The 11,657-nt window shown below is 36.4% G+C and overlaps 2 protein-coding genes and 1 non-coding gene across 3 annotated transcripts; all 3 read right to left on the reverse strand.

The window, feature by feature from the left end:
* Positions 1–557: 557 nt before the first annotated feature.
* On the reverse strand, positions 558–4,097 carry LOC111442458 (uncharacterized protein YciO). The gene is made up of 9 exons (XM_023079902.1): positions 3,777–4,097; positions 3,325–3,437; positions 2,764–2,817; positions 2,637–2,661; positions 2,309–2,431; positions 1,884–2,053; positions 1,348–1,417; positions 1,163–1,261; positions 558–873 (listed from the first exon to the last, which is right to left on the reverse strand). The coding sequence occupies exons 1-9, from the start codon at positions 3,981–3,983 to the stop codon at positions 817–819; spliced, it is 918 nt and encodes a 305-aa protein (XP_022935670.1). The 5' UTR covers positions 3,984–4,097; the 3' UTR covers positions 558–816.
* Positions 4,098–4,483: 386 nt separating this feature from the next.
* Positions 4,484–4,590, reverse strand: LOC111442496. Its single transcript, XR_002710318.1, has one exon. It is a non-coding gene; the product is annotated as a U6 spliceosomal RNA (small nuclear RNA).
* Positions 4,591–5,299: 709 nt separating this feature from the next.
* On the reverse strand, positions 5,300–8,649 carry LOC111442468 (mitochondrial import receptor subunit TOM20-like). The gene is made up of 6 exons (XM_023079916.1): positions 8,433–8,649; positions 7,888–7,966; positions 7,550–7,719; positions 7,413–7,460; positions 6,679–6,768; positions 5,300–5,819 (listed from the first exon to the last, which is right to left on the reverse strand). The coding sequence occupies exons 1-6, from the start codon at positions 8,529–8,531 to the stop codon at positions 5,685–5,687; spliced, it is 621 nt and encodes a 206-aa protein (XP_022935684.1). The 5' UTR covers positions 8,532–8,649; the 3' UTR covers positions 5,300–5,684.
* Positions 8,650–11,657: the final 3,008 nt, after the last annotated feature.

The following is an 11,657-nucleotide window of genomic DNA, read 5'->3' on the forward strand; positions in this document are numbered from 1 at the left end:
TTGTAGACGTGGAAGGAAAATAGCAATTCAATATTGATTTTATTACCATAATACCCTCAAAGAAGGCATCAGAAATTAAATTTTTAATATAAAACTTTGAAAAAGGGATTTGGAGGGAAATAATTTGGAAATTTTGAATGAAAAATGTTTGATTTTAGGGCGGGAAATTGAATCCCTTTTATTTCTACACGATTATTTCTACCCCCACCTTCCCGTTTTGACTTTATTATTTTCTCATTTCAATTCATCTTTAGCATATTGGGCATTTAATATATGAATTTTTTATTTCGTTATTTTTTAAATGTATAGTATATATAAGGGTTCTTATCTTTTATTCGTTTGGATGGGCCTCTGGAGGCCCAATAACGAGGCAGGCCTTGGGCTTTCTTATGGGCTGCCCAGCCCATTACTCAATCCAACTTTCTAGGTATAGTTCAATTGGTCAAGAGTTTATAGGTTCAAATTCTACATTGTACTAAGAAAAAGTCAATAATTTTACTCATAAACTTGTCTAGATGTATCAATTTTTACTACAAACTTTAATTTTAATTTTAAACTTGAAGAAGTGTTAATTCGAAATTCGAAACGTAGTTATAGAGATGATAATTTTTCGAGTTGAGAAAAACCTGAAAGACAAAGCAGCCATGGGCGCATCTGGTCTTCAACGTTGAAAGGAAGCAAAGCCCCTTTCTGCATCCCAAGAACAACACGCTGTACAAACTCCAGCTGATTTGTTTGTTAACTGGAACTGGATTGTCTTCCATGTGATTTGTGAAGCGGGTTATCCACAAAATGGCAGACCCGATTCGGATATCGTCACTCGGTGGGTGGTCCATCGTCACCTTCAGCTACCATCCATGGCAGTTTAGCTCCCTGGATTTTGCAAAACATTAAGGAGGAAGACAATGAACAATGACTTATCTAAATTCATCAGAAACTTGAAATTATGGTACTCGCTCCATCTCATGAGGATCGAGCACGAGACCGGGACAGCACAGCGAAGAAATGAGTGACCAACTTCAGATATTGTTTGATCTAGATTTAATAGAAAATATTGCTTTTGAATGAATGTCGCTGGATACGTGATCAGATAGCAAGAGATGACGCGAGTTAATTATAATTCAGTGTTCATTATGCTAAAATGAAATGGCTAATTGATTACCTTCCCTTGCCGCAAAAGCTTTGGTGGAGTGATAGTCATATCTACTACGGTGGATGGATCTGCCACTCTCACTCCACCATCCACCACAAAATCCAGACCCTATTTGAAGCAAACAACCAGACTTCAGAAAAAATTTGGTATTACAGCATAAATATTCACTCTGCCTTTGTAGGATTTATTCATACCTCTTTCCCGTAGATATCCGCTATGACAACTGGATCGAGCAACCACTCATTTTCCTTCAAGCATTTGACACTGAAAGAAGGGATTAACATTGTGAGATCCGAAGCATTCTTTATAAAAGCCCGGAAGAGTAAGCCCAAAGAGGACAATATCTGCTAGCGGTGGGCTTGAGCCGTTACAAACATATAGTTTGAACAAATCATCACTTCTGAAATACTTATTTCCTTTCACTACTTTTAGGATTCGATCATTTAAAACAATCTTAAATCAACTAATACAAATAGTCTCCCCTTCCAATGATCAATCCAGAAATGGATAGGAAGGAATGGAAAGAATCCTGTTAAAACATTGATAGTCAATTAAACCAAAATAAAACTCTGCGTTATGGGGTCGAATAGCTGAATGAGAAATAGGCAAACAGATATGGAGAGCAATTGTTAAACAGCTTGTACAGAAGGTCTTTTCAGTTCTCGAAACCAATCAAGAGACGCGTTGAGAGGAAGGGAGAGAGAACTAGAAGAGTATTGATTGTACTAACCTTGTGGATATCAATGGGGCATCCGTCTTTTCCAGTACTGCTTGACATATTGCATCATCGGGAATGCGCACACCGACATTCTTCCTTGATGCAGCATGTTTTGCAGTGGTTGTGCCGTACCCTATGTACTGTTTAGGCAGTTCTTTGCTTGCAGTTAAGATGAAGGTATACTGTTACACAAAAACTGTCTCACTAATCAATTGCTCTAGTTAAGAGTTCAATGAACTTAAGAGAATTTCACTACGAACTAAATAATATATCAAGACATCTATAGGACAATAACAGAAAATGTTTTTCTCACTTTCTTCAATTCTACGTGATTATGGAAACTACAAGCACTAGAACTCATTTGGGGACACTATGTAATCCTAAGGACTGAGAATAAAGAGTTATCATAACAAAACATGGTTAGAAGAGCCACTCACTGGTCCAGGTAGGCAATGCTTAACCATGCGAAATATATTTGAATGGCCTTGGCCGTCGCCACAGGGAAACCCTGTAGTATATTTATCGATGTCCCGGAAAGAGTGGCACAAAATACTTAGAGGCTGCATAGTTGATTATAAGTGAAAATTAAGGAACATAATGAAAAAATGGAAAGGTAGGCTGTAGAAAGACAGACATGAATGATAATAAGTAGATTAATTATCTTGTCCAGCATCATTTGAGCATTGTAGTTGTAGTTAAAGAGTTTGAAGGGCCACATGAGCATTATCTAAAGCACACTACAGAGATTGTTAAGAATAAGCACACCTTGGAAGGCTCTATATTCTTGATCCTGCATTAAACAGCACAATAAACTTTAGCATCAGGGGAGAGAAACTGAAGTAACTAATCAAATATATCATCTAGTATAGCATAACAAATTAACAACTTCGACCTTCGCATTCGTTCAATGGCTGAGGGGTTCTTCAAATCACAAACTATTGCATACCTTGAAAAATATAAGCACACGCACCCCGTTACACATGAAAGAAAGAGACAAACAAAGATCTATGAAATGGAACAAAAATGCTGTGAAATCAAAATTCACGAGATGGTCCGTCAAAAGCATAAGAAACTTGAACAACTTTCCTTTTGCAATCCTTGTCACTGTAAATTTAAATTCACAAACTTAAATCTTCTACATCTCCTCCAGAACTCTTATCATCACAAGTAGAATATCCATACAAATACAATCAATTTGAACGAACCAATAATATTCCGACTAAAGTATACTCATGGGAAACCAAAAATTCACTGTAGAAGTTTGAAGCTCGTTCTCAACAGAGTTAAGACAGCCTAAAATCTGGGTGGCATGACACAGAGAGTGCAAGTATGATTCTTACAAACTGTGAACAAATTTACTCGTTCAAGCGTCCAATTTCATCTTAAGAGTCAGCCATGTTAGCAATAAAGAAATCTCAAACGGTGAGAGACATATGAAGTTAGAGAGAAATACACTGTATCCGTAGGAATAACCCCAACTGCGCCTTCTTTTAGAAGATCTACTATGGGTTCTAATTTCCAAGCATCCTCTTCCGATTCAGCTTTGACATATAGCAAGCTCCCTTCCTGATAAAGACCATAGTGAGAACAAGTTTATTAACTTCGTTGATTTCCAAATTTCATCTACCAAAAACAGGCAAAATCACTGGTGTTGCCAACAATCCAAATCTTGCAATAATCCTTTCTATACTCCCCGCAATCTCCTACTCGATTCACTGAGTGTCAATCTATACTAAAATAAATAAATAAGCGACAACAGTACACATGTTTAATTCACTTTAAGCAATTCTACCTCCGCCATTAGGTTTTCTATACCAAGCAATAGCGACAGCAATTTCATATACAATAAGTAGCAACAAGGGCAGAACCAAGCCTAAAAAACGGGAGTATTTAGCGAGGGAGAACCTTGGTGAAGCGTGGAGCAGAGTACTTGAGGCGCTTAGGACTCCGCTTCACAGCCATGGCGAGTACCTGGAGCCGCCGTGAAGTTCCAGAACCGTCGAAACGAACGGTACGTGGTAGCGAAGGGAACCGTATTGGCGCTAAGGATCGAACGGAAGAGAGAGAAGAAGCAGCAGACGGATATCCGCTGGATTTGACATTAGCGATCATTTTGAAGATTGGAGAATCCCTGTCACAGCATCGCCGGAATTAAGAACTGCGAGTAAAAGAATCCAGAAGCTGCGATCGGAGACGAAGCACATCATGGATAGAGAATATCCCACCTGGATGCCACGTCACATTCCAATTACAACTCAATTGGATTTTTTTTTTTTAATTTAAAATATATTAAATTACAAATTACCCCTTTTAACTTTTCTATATACAAAATAAAAAAATTCATACAAAATTAAGAATTTAAAATCTCCGTTCAAATCAAATTGAAACAAAAAGAAAAAACTCTCCTTTGTTTTTATATTTGTTTGGTGGACATAAAAGGGCACTACATATAGGAGTCCGAGAGATTCTTTCAAATCTTCGTTTCAACGCGATAATAGTGGCTTGGTGTAACGACCCAAGCTCATTGTTAGTAGAAATTGTCTTTTTTGGACTTTTCCTTTCAGACTTCCCTTCAAGGTTTTTAAGACACGGTCATCTTTCTTGTGGTGCAGACTTCCCTTCAAGGTTTTTAAGACACGGTCATCTTCCTTGTGGTGCATAAGCCATGCTAATCTTCTTTGTATCGTTCCAATTATAGCATAGCCCCTGTGCAAAGAAGACGACGCATTTTAAAAACTTTGAGGGGAAGGAGAAAGCCCGAAAAGGACAATATTTGTTGGCAGTGAGCTTGGACTGTTACACTTAATGTCACAATCACACTTTTGCAACAGGATAATGATTGTGCAACACTTGTTCTAATCCAACGAATAAGTCAATTGTAAGAAATTTGAATTTTGCAAACATCGGTATATGCTCGAGCCTTGAGTCATGTTTGAGAAAAATATTTTAGAAAACTTAAGTGATAAGCTAAAAGCGATTAGACAACAACGACGATTTTGATAGCATATAACCCGAGTAGAAATAAGTAACAACTAGTCATACTCCCCCTATAGTACATTTAGCCCTAACGAGTATAGACATGATTTTCGTGAATAGTCATACACCTCCATATTAACACAACATGAAATAGTAAATGTTTATCTAAGGTGAAAGCATGTAAAAAGAATTTAGAACGAACATGTAGCCATAAATGTAGACAACACGTCCTGAACAAACATAACCAAGACATTCAAAATGCAGCCATAAACAACACACATTAGACAAATATGACCGTAATATTTAACAATGTCAAGGTGAATATTATTATATCTTCATAGGTTATATCCTGTACGTAAAGTTGGTTTTCCATTACAAACGTGTAAATTTTAGCAAAAACTTCGATAAGATGTGTTTAAACAAAAACAAATTATACTAGATCGTATTAATCCAAATCTCAAACTAGTAATAATCCACAACTATATAATTACTCCAAGTTAAAGAGAGAATGAAATTCAGTAAAACTAAGCAACAAAATCACCAACTCCTTTCTACCCTACAAATCATCACCAAATAGTTAACAAATAATCAGTGATTTCCAACAAACCCCTCCTTCCCTCTACTGAGTATTCAATCCTAAATCCCAACTTATTTATCAGATCAGTCATACCGCAGAAACGCAGAAACAAAAACGACGAAATTTATTAAAAACAGTGTTACCTAAAAAAACAAAACAAGGGATGATTGATATGTAATCCTCATCTCTACAAGTATCAGCTCTAAATCTGATATGCCTTTGGACTTCCAATCTTCTAGCATGATGACTTATCGGGATGCTTATCGGGGTGGTGGCGGGGGCGGGGGCGGCACGTGAGACTTTGCAAACCCCACCCATGTAACTATGCCAACAGCAAGTATTATCCATCCAAATATGTCATACTTCAGATCACTGCTTTTCTTTTTCTTTGATGTCTTGAAAGAAGAAAAGAGCATGAAGTTCAGAGCTTGTAAGAAACTAGTTGTGAATCTCTAAGTATAATAAAGATGTTGCTCAATGAATCATATATAAACAGCGGTTCTATCAGTTGAAGTTCACAAATATTTTGTAGTGAAAAAGAAAACTTTTCTTGCTCACAATCATTAACCTAGATAGAATCAATATGGTAACACCCACCGTCACCGATGGGTACACATCAAATTAAGGCTATGTTTGGTTGGGAGTGCTCGTGTAACAGCCTAAGCCCACCATTAACAGATATTGTCCTCTTTGGATTTTCCCTTCCAGGCGTACCCTCAAGGTTTTAAAACGCGTCATCTAGAGAGAGGTTTCCACACCCTTATAAAGAATGCTTTGTTCCCCTCTCCATCCGACGTGGGATCTCCCATCCTACCCATAATTATCATCATGTTTGAGATTAACATAAGAAGCATTTGTAGAGTGCTTTTGATTTTTCCTCCACTTGACCGGAAAGCACTTTTAAGCATATAGAACCAAACATCGATGTGCTATGTTGTTAAGTATTTACTCCTAAGTGCCTATAATCTAGGTACCTTGGCTAGAAGTGATCCAAACAAATAAGCAACATGAAGAAGCCCAAGTCTAAACAAAGATTTAGAGTCTTAAGTCTAAAGATTCACGAAATTGTTAGCATGTATTTGTAACTTCGTTGTAGATCACTTCTCGAACATGATGCTACCAATTTGAAGGAAAATAAAAAGGCATGCATTCATAGAGCATAGCAGTGGCAAAACCATCCTTAAATCCCGTCTATAGAAGATGAGGACCAAAAGTAACCCGAGATGTTATCGTTCTTGAGAAATAAGCAAATACCTTAGTACTGGATGAAGTAGAAGGTTCGGCTGCTCCAGTTGCCTGCTGAGGAAACCCATGCTTGTGGATCTCCGAATACAATTCTGGAGCCTAATAGGCACAATCCACAAAATAAGAATAGATCATGAACATAACAAAAGATGGAAATAAAATACTAACTACAAAGGCAGTGTACGATAACCAGTTTATTTTAGGTTTTGTGTTCTTGAAAGTTAAGTTTATAAACACTACTTTTGCCTATAGTTTTCTTGTTAAAATGGTTATGTGGGGGCCTAAGTAAATAGTCAAGTTCTAGTTTACTTATGAAAACAATCGAACAACACAGGAACTCCACAAGTGTATTAGTTGATTGATATATTTGTTCCCCCAACATTGGTGCTGTCTTCATTTCAAGAGAGACCATCTCCAATGGAAAATACTCCCCCACCGGCTGGCACCCATGGTAGCCACCACTAAGTTTTTTACACTGATTTACATTTTAGGAAGAAAAAGGAAAAAAAAAAAAAATAGAGAGAGAGAGAGAGAGAGAGAGCAGTCAAAAATCTAGTGGTGGCCGTCGAAAAGGAGTATTGTCCCATCTCTAATGTGGTAGCTAATTGTTTCTTATCAACGCAAAAACGAAACAAACAGATTCTTTCATTTCAAAGCCATTGAAAAGAGCTTAGTATTCTTGAAAATAGAAATACAATCAAACGGCACCAATGAATGTCGATCCCAAAATCACAATGAAATACCTTAGCAGTCACCTCCAAAGACTTGAGATAAAGCTCATTTCCAGGATCCTGAGTCCAAAAATCACCATGTTAAACTAAAACAGCCATCAAAAAATGCATATTTGTAAGTTTATTCCGAGCCTTTCGTGGCTAAGTACCTCATTCACAGCTTGTTGAAAGTATACTGAGGCCTTATCAAAATAATCCTTTGCCTCATCCTGGTTTGGGTTCAAAAATGCATGGGAAGTATAAGCATTACCTATGCACCAAAGAGCATCATGCTTCTTGGGGTTAATTAACAGTGCCTCCTCCAGCTTTGATATTGAATCTGTCCCAACCCCATTACAAATTAATCCACAGTAGATAATGTTCATCACTAAATCAAAGAAAGAGCTGCCATTGCAAATACTTATGTAGAAAGATATAAAATGAATCACAAAAAGACCCAACTAAGTCAAACAAAAACGTTCTCAATTCTCATAGAACAAAAAGATACCTAAAATCATCTTCTTCGATTCTGGAACGCTCTGAAACTGAGATAGCTCTAACAAAGCTCCTGCCCATCTCGTCAAATTCTACATGAAAGTCCGCCCATGTTTGATTATCAAATATAGCTCACCCATTAAAGAAAAAATGGCACATTAAATGATGAACTATCCCATCGTTTCAAACATTTCATTTTAATCCTTAAATTTCAGCTCCCCATTAAATGCAAACGAGATTCTAATACAAGGAGTCGTTATTTTTCTTCATTATCACTACCTTTAACAATCAACAAGCAAAAACTGGGGCCTCCATCTCGTAATCAACTAACAAAATTGAGGTCATGACTTCAAAAAACTCAAGAAATAGCAGCTGCTATGGATGAATGTCGGCATTAGTGACCTCATGGACAACCAAAGGGGTTTTAAAGACAGCAAAATCGCTAGTTAAAACAAAACTTCAAGCACGATTGGAACCATTTAACCAAAGACTTGTGCACAGAAACGAACATCACTCAATCTTCCACAAACCTAACAAAAAAAAACCCGGAAAACTCACATCGGCATCGAGGGGATTATTGGCGTAAGCAGCTTCTGCATTCTTACGAGCGTGCTCGAAGAACAGTAGGCGATCGAATTCGTTCGGCTGCAAATCCATTAGCAGAAAATCGGAGTGTTGGGGTTTTGGAGATGCTTGTTTGAGAAGCTCTGGAATTACGCGACGGGGCGGTTGAGCTTGGGAATGAGCGGTGATTGCGTGGAGAAACCCAGCACGCAAGTCTAAACAACGGGCCAACTCCAAATGTTGGCTCCGTTTTAGAACCATAGGCCCATGTTGACACAGCCCAAATTTTATTTGGTAAGAATTACGACACAGTTGATACGACCCACTTTACACCATTATGATATAGAAATGAGCCTTTAATACTCTAATTGTAACGACCCATATCCACCGCTAGCAAATATTGTCCTGTTTGGGCTTTTCTTTTCGGACTTCCCCACAAGGATTTAAAACACGTCTGCTAGGGGAAGGTTTCCACACCCTTATAAATGGTGGTTTATTCTCCTCTCCAACCAACGTGGGACATCACAATCCACCACCCTTCAGGGCCAGTGTCCTCGCTGACACTCTTTCCTTCCTCCACTCGATGTGGGATTGCCCCAAAATCCATCCCCCTTTATGGCCCAGCGTCCTTATTGGCACATCGTCTCGTGTCTGCCCCCCTTCGGGGAACAGTGAGAAGGCTCGCACATCGTCCGGTGTCTAACTCTGGTATCATTTGTAACAACCCAAATCCACCGGGAAAACCCCAAAGAGGACAATATCTACTAGCGATGGATCTGAGTCGTTACACTATATCGTGTAAACGATTCCCATTTCTGTTAGTTTTACGAACTTCAATCAAGCCTTATGTTTTAATGATAACAAACTTTCAATTCATTGCCGATTTCCATAATTTAAAGCATCCATATCATAGAGCTAAAAAAAAATAGATTCCGACACATTTCAAAACTGTAACAAGCCCAAGTCCATTGCTAGCAGACATTGTCCGCTTCGGCCCATTATGTATCGTTGTTAGCCTCAGTTTTAAAACGCATCTACTAGAAAAAAGTTTTCACACCCTTGTAAGTATGCATCGTTCTGCTCTCCAACTGATGTGGGATCTCATAGTCAACCCTCTTGGGGCCCAACATCTTCCTTGGCACACTGTCCGATGTCAGACTCTGATATCATTTGTAACAATTTAAATCCACCACCAGTAAATATTATTCACTTCGACCCGTCACGTATCATTGTTAGCCAGACGCATTTTAAAATCTTGAGGCTAACAGTGATATATAACGAGTCAAAACGAACAATATCTACTTAAAGCGCTATTACAAAAACAAATAAATTGTGGCAAAAAAATAATTAAAATAAAATAAAAATTCTTACATGTCAGTGACGTGTCAGACACGCCCTAAATACATAATTATATTAAAAGACAAAAAGTTTAGGTAATAAACTCAATTCTATTTTTTTGCTAAATTAAAATATATTTGATATAAAAAATTAAATGATATTATAAATTCAAACAAATTAAAATAAATATCCAAATTAAATTAAATTTATAATTATGACAGTTCATAAACAAAAAATTAAAAAATTATTTTAATTACAAGAATATTCCAAATCAAAACAAACATATACTGATAATCAAAGTTCACCAAATAGAACAATACAAAAAAACAAGGTAACCAAACAGTGTTTTTTTTGTTTTTTGTTTTTTTTTTTTAATTATTATTATTTTATATTAAAAATGGCACAAAAACATAATCCCGCCCATGTGCGTTATTTAATTAATAATTACAATAATAAATATAAAAATAAATAACACGTGGCTTCATTCAAAATTGTTGCTAAATTTCTAGACATAATAGAATTTTATAAATCATAATTAAAGAGGAATATGAATGATTGTATAGTGAGGATGATGATTTAATTAATGCAACATGTAATATTCAAGTTTATTAATAATATTATCCTTCAAAACTATAGTATAAAATTTTAGAATATAGTTCGTGGAAATATATACTCTCGAGTTAAGGAGGCAATGAGTTAGAGGTTCAAATTAGAGACGTCAACGAAATGGGTGGCTTCCTGTCCTTCTCCCCGTCTCTTATTTCATTCATCGACTTGTTCACGATCTTCCTCTTTAATAAATATTTGTAATCATCTTTCTTGGTTTGACGTTCTCTACTGTAACATTACTACTCGAGCAATCTTCAAAATTCTCAACAAACAACTAGTTGTCGACTATTTATGAAAAGTAAATTGTGAGATCCCACCTCGGTTGAAGAGGATAACGAAACATATTTTATAAGGGTATGAAAATATTTCCCTAATAGACGTGTTTTAAAACTGTGAGGCTAACGACGATACGTAATGAGTCAAAGCGGACAATATCTGTTAGTGGTAGAATTAGATTGTTACAAATGATATCGGAGTCAATCACCGAACAGTGTGCCAACGAGAACGTTGGACCCCACATCAGTTGGAGAGGGGTACAAAACATACCTTATAAGGGTAAGAGCGGAACATACTTTATAATGATGTGGAAACCTCTCACTAACATACGTGTTCTAAAATTATGAGGTTTATGGCGATACGTAACGAGTGAAAGCAGACAATATCTGTTATTTATCAAAATATTAGCCATTAATTAACATTTCAGAAGCGGATCGTTTGATATTCACACGGAAATTATTAAAAAAAAAAAAACGTTTTTCTTATTATTGTCACTAAAATACAACGAAAAGTAGCCTAATGCCTAATATGTAAAGATTGAGACGTACACGACATTAAAATAAGATGAAACGTAACGTAATGCCTAATATGTCAAGGTTGAAACGTACACGACGTTAAAATAAGACGAAGAGTAACGTGATGCCTGATATGTAAAGATTGAGACGTACACGACATTAAAATAAGACGAAATGTTACGTGATGTCTAATATGTAAAAATTGAGACGTACACGAAAAGTAACGTAATGCCTAATATGTAAAAATCGAGACGTACAAGACATTATTAACGCTACTTGACGACAAAATTGGTGCGTGAAAATCGTTCAATACATCAATTTCATGAATTATTTAACGAAAAAATATCGGAACAAATAAAAAAATTCACGAAAAAAAAAAAAAATATATATATATATATATATATATATATATATATATTGTATAGAAGACTTAGAAAGGTGGTTTAAATTTCAAAATTTGAACCTAAATTCAAAAAATTGA

Source organism: Cucurbita moschata, unplaced genomic scaffold (genome assembly GCF_002738365.1).
Source record: "Cucurbita moschata cultivar Rifu unplaced genomic scaffold, Cmos_1.0 Cmo_Scf00004, whole genome shotgun sequence".
Lineage (NCBI taxonomy): Eukaryota > Viridiplantae > Streptophyta > Magnoliopsida > Cucurbitales > Cucurbitaceae > Cucurbita > Cucurbita moschata.

What these genes read in the sequence shown, in the direction of transcription:
- LOC111442458 (XM_023079902.1), bottom strand. Translation starts at nt 3,983, where the DNA reads ATGATCGCTAATGTCAAATCCAGCGGATATCCGTCTGCTGCTTCTTCT. An exon ending in CGGATATCTACGGGAAAGAG is followed by an intron (nt 1,262 to 1,347) that starts GTATGAATAAAT and finishes TGCTTCAAATAG; the next exon opens with GGTCTGGATTTTGTGGTGGA. An exon ending in AGCTTTTGCGGCAAGGGAAG is followed by an intron (nt 874 to 1,162) that starts GTAATCAATTAG and finishes TGCAAAATCCAG; the next exon opens with GGAGCTAAACTGCCATGGAT.
- LOC111442468 (XM_023079916.1), bottom strand. Translation starts at nt 8,531, where the DNA reads ATGGATTTGCAGCCGAACGAATTCGATCGCCTACTGTTCTTCGAGCAC. An exon ending in ATAATCCCCTCGATGCCGAT is followed by an intron (nt 7,967 to 8,432) that starts GTGAGTTTTCCG and finishes ACTTTCATGTAG; the next exon opens with AATTTGACGAGATGGGCAGG. An exon ending in ATCGAAGAAGATGATTTTAG is followed by an intron (nt 7,720 to 7,887) that starts GTATCTTTTTGT and finishes GGGTTGGGACAG; the next exon opens with ATTCAATATCAAAGCTGGAG.